At 52.4% G+C, this 4,677-nt stretch overlaps 1 protein-coding gene across 1 annotated transcript; it reads left to right on the top strand.

Annotated features, from left to right (window-relative positions):
* The first annotated feature begins 524 nt into the window (after positions 1–524).
* GSX1 (GS homeobox 1) lies at positions 525–3,230 on the top strand. Its single transcript, XM_014052156.2, has 2 exons — positions 525–978; positions 2,597–3,230. Exons 1-2 carry the CDS (start codon positions 525–527, stop codon positions 2,956–2,958), a joined length of 816 nt encoding a protein of 271 aa, XP_013907631.1. The 3' UTR covers positions 2,959–3,230.
* Positions 3,231–4,677: the final 1,447 nt, after the last annotated feature.

Raw genomic sequence — 4,677 nt, forward strand, 5'->3', positions numbered from 1 at the left:
AGAAAATGGGGATGGTTTGCACCTGTCCTATCGTCACAACAGCACTTCCCAAGATTTGAGGCGCTTTGAAAACCCGCACCTCCAGAGCAGCGCGTGGGAGGAAGCTGGTATAACCGTCCGAAGCGCGCAACAGGAGCTGGAGACGAAGGAGCCAATGGATTAGCGGTGGGACGAGGGAGGAGGCGGGAGGGGGTGGGGTGGGGTGGGGAGAGAACCAGGCAGCCCAGAAACGTGGGTGGGGTTGACAAGAATGAGGGGCATTGTGCAGCGCTTTTGGCGAACAAGGGGGCATAATGGGGGAGTGTGCAGCGGCGGTGCCAAGGCGCGGCACAAAAAGCCCATTGACGGGGGCCGGCGCAGCTTTCATCACATGGCCCCCAAAGACGCTATTTAAAGCGGGCCGCGCGGCCCTTTCAGCACCACTGGCGCTGGTCAGCGCCCTACGAACAGCTCCGCGACCAAGAGGCGCTGCGCCGACGAACCCCAGCCAGGAAGGCGAGGACGAGGCTGGACGGGGCCGAGCCATGCCGCGCTCTTTTCTGGTGGACTCGCTGGTGCTGCGCGAAGCCGGCGGCAGCGACAAGAAAGGCGGAGTCTCTCCCGGCAGCCCACCGCCCCCGCCGCTCTTCCCTTATGCCGTGCACCCCTCGCATCCCCTGCACGGCCTTTCGGCCGCCTCCGGAGGCGCCTGTCCCGCCGCTCCCGTCTCCTCGTCGGCTGCGCGCAAAGCCGGCCTGCTCTGCGTCTGCCCCCTTTGCGTGGCCGCCGCTTCGCAGCTGCACCCGCCACCGCCGCCACCCGCCCTGCCGCTCCTCAAGGCTTCCTTCCCACCCTTCGGCTCCCAGTACTGCCCTTCGCCCCTGGCTGCCCGGCAACCTCCCGGAGGTTCGTCCGCCTCCAGCGCTGGCCACGTACCCGCCCTCTACCAGAGCGCTTACTCGCTGCCCGATCCTCGGCATTTCCACTGCATCTCCGTGGGTAAGTAGTTTGGGGACCACGGGGCGGGCTGGGGAGCGACGGATCCTCTTGCCGTAGTTCGCCCGGGACGGCCAAGACCCGATCCTCGCTCTTCGGTGGCCGGGAAAATCGTTTTCACTTGTCTAAATGCAACGGGCACTTGGTTTGGCAACCGGGGTACGGTGGTTTCCCCGCCATATACTTCCGAATAAAAGCGATTTCAGAATAGATGTATGGAGAATGAAGGTTTTTTTTTAAAAAAAATCCGGGGGAGTGGAGCGCGGGAGCGGCAGAAAACTGACCAGAAGCTTCCTCTTGCCCAACATTTGGAAAACAGAGATCTGAAAGAAAGTGATCTCCGCAGAGGGGAGCCCCAGCTGACACCCAATGGGTTCGGAAGTGGAGTGAGAAGTGGTTGTTATTCGATCACCAGGAATCCCGGGGCTCTAGGCTACAACAAAAAGTCTGAAAGCATCTTGGAAAAGCCAGTGGCCGATCACTTCTGTACTGTTGCCCCTAAAGTAACCATGGACGCGTCTATAAATTCCCTAGGAGTCGGGTTCCAGGAAACCTTTGCCCTTTCGTTCCCTAGGAGAAAATGCAGTTGAAGACTGGGGTAATTTGACTTCCCGACCGAAGTCCATACTTCCGCAGTCCGCGAGATTAGAGGGATGGGCACTGGGTGGCATTCCTAAATGACAGCCCAGTCCTTGAAACGAAGTCCGGACTGCGGAAGAGAGAGAGAGCTGAATCCAAACAGGGGTGTGGAGAATTCGGGGAATTGGTGGGTGATGCAGAGAGAACGGTGCCCTGCACTTGAGGGTTAGCTGAGAGTTAGCTCCGATATAGGGACTGCTTTCAAGAGGGAGGGATTCTAGCACCTTCCAGCCTGCTGTCCCGAGAAGCAATTTTGCACAACCTCTGAGGAGCGATGCTTGGTCTGCCATTCCAAGGGTATTTACAAAGAGCCCGCACAAGTTGAAAGAAGTCAGCCTATCCTGACCTCTGTAGAGGTTCTCAGTCCAGGCGGCAACCAGGCTTTGTTGTTTTTGTTTTGAAGACCTTTCGCTTCTCATCCAAGAAGCTTCTTCAGCTATCCACTATCAGAGCGGAAGAAGCTTCTTGGATGAGAAGCAAAACGTCTTCAAAACAAAAAACAACAAAGCCCGGTTGCCTCCTGAAAAAGCATCTTTGAACAATATCCTGACCCTCCTATCTCCCCCCCCCCACGCAACTCTCGTACAGATATTTTCGAATAATGACTTTGAGTTACCATTGATAGTTTCCCCTACTAGTGGGGAACTGGGGGGGGGGATGCCCGACCGCGATCCTCTGTAGGACCCTTAGTCATATCCAGCCTGCAGGTTAGAGAAATAATTCTTGCTTACGTCGCTCCCGTACTTCCAAACCCCGTCAAAACTGCATCTCAAGAGCGCTTGGACTTATAGCTGTCCTCTTGGCTAACCGCAGTAACGATTCCTAGCGCGATCTTCTATACAGAAGCATCGCTCTAATGGATGTAAAAGTCATCCGCGCTAAGTTTCCCGGTGTCCTTTGGGAGGGAAGGGTCGGCTTGCCCGCGGGGCCAACTTGGCTTGGAACCTGCCGGCCTTGACTTTCCGCTTTTGCCTCCCCGCAGACAGCACGTCGGGCCAGCTGCCGAGCAGCAAGCGGATGCGCACCGCCTTCACGAGCACGCAGCTGCTGGAGCTGGAGCGGGAGTTCGCCTCCAACATGTACCTGTCGCGCCTGAGACGCATCGAGATCGCCACCTACCTCAACCTCTCCGAGAAGCAGGTGAAGATCTGGTTCCAGAACCGGCGCGTCAAGCACAAGAAGGAAGGCAAGGGGGGCTCCCATCGCGCTGGGGGACCGGCCGTCCCGGGCTGCAAGTGCGCCTCCCTCTCCGTTGTGGCCAAGTGCTCCGAAGACGAAGAGGACTCGCCCATGTCCCCGTCTTCCTCGGGCAAGGACGAGAGAGGACTTGCCGTCCCACCCTAAGGCGCGACGCCTCCGCCGTCCCGTCTCCGGCAGATGGATGGACGCTCTCTAGAGCCGGTGTAAATAGCCCCGCTGCCCTTGCTCGCCAAGAGCGCGCTGTGCCAGAGCTGTCGGTTAAGAGGAGCATCGTATGTTCCTTTTCCGTGGCAGCTGAGATTAACCACATTGTAAATAGCGCAAGGAGGCTGATCACAACGCCGATCTTCCTCTTTCTTTGAAGAGTAAGGAAGGGGCAAGGCCAGCCTGGTTTATCTCTGTCGGTATCTGGGGGATCCCCAGGGCTTGGGTATCTCCGAGCCTGGCATCTCCCTCTCTCCCCCCCTCCCCTCTCTCCCCCCCCTCTCTCTTTCCTTTCCCCTCCTTCTCTTTGGGTTCTTTCTGGGTGTGAAATCTAGGCTCCCGCTTCCTAAAACAGGTTTTCTTTAGAGCCAGGAAGGCGCTTCAGTAGGAAAGTTCAGGCTGGGTCAGACAGCAACGGGTTTCACTTGTTGTGGGTTTCTTTTCTGTGTTGTTTTGCTCCCCTCTCCCCCTCCCCCCCGTTAAGTCAATTTGATGGTCCTTCTTGAAATATATAATGGTACGGCTGTATTATTTTCTGGAAAAAAAAATTCAGGAGATATTTATTTATTTATTTATGTAAAGACGCTGAAGCAAAAATAAAGGTGTTTTTTAAATAAAAAAAAATAGAAATATATATATCTATATCTATATGTACCCTGATGGTCTGGTTATGCTTTGGCTTTGCAGAATATACTGGTGGTACCCCCCTTGGATAACTCCCACTAATTTCCGTGGGAAAGCTTTGACTTACCAGAATCAGAAAGTCTTATTTCATAATTCGATGCTAAGTAATATGATATTCAATTCAACTGTCCCTGGATATAATTATAATTGGTTTCATTGGGAATGGTAACGCTTCCCCACTCAAAACGGTGCGATGTAATAACTACTTCCTTGGATTAGCTTGGATCCATTGCGCAGCATTGCTCAAGATGTTGACCTCATTGGTGTTTACTTCTGAGTAGATACTTAGGGCAATGCTACCTCAGACAAGAACGGAAACATTTTGCTGACAAAATCCAGTATAGGTTGTATAGGGATGACAAATCAGGGGGAAAATAGTAGCACCCACGCATGTTATTAAAAGGCATGTGCCTTTATGCAGCTCATGAAAAGCTTATGCGTTTGGATAAAATTGGTTAGCCCTGCCACCTGAACCCTTCTGATATCTTGCTACCATAAACGAACACAGTTCTCCTATGCTGTACGAGACAAGTATCCAGATTATATCTGGATGGTAAACTTTGTCTTGCTGCTTTGTGGTGAATTAAAGAATGATAAATATGGTCCATATAATATACTGCAATTATCAACCGCAAAATCCACACTCATATCTGCATTTTTCCCTTCTTTATCTAACACAAAGGTTAGCCAGATTAATAAGATCTACTATATACAGAAGACAGCAAACGATGCTCCTTAAATCATCAGATATGGCTCTTTCTTCTATGCAAACCTCTACGCAGTCTGATTCTATTTTTCTTACTTAAAAAATCATGGATACAGAATTAATGTTAAGGAATGAAAAGGGTTCAGTGGTAACACTAAAAAAAAAGTGCAATGCACCATGCACCACAAAGTACAATTTCCATTTCACACTCACCGGCCCTGAACAACCCAGTTATTATGGTAATCCTTCTGGGGCAACAACCGAGTGAG

This window comes from Thamnophis sirtalis, unplaced genomic scaffold (assembly GCF_051295495.1).
Source record: "Thamnophis sirtalis isolate CommonGarterSnake01/CBP01778 unplaced genomic scaffold, rThaSir2_p1.2 scaffold_8, whole genome shotgun sequence".
Lineage (NCBI taxonomy): Eukaryota > Metazoa > Chordata > Lepidosauria > Squamata > Natricidae > Thamnophis > Thamnophis sirtalis.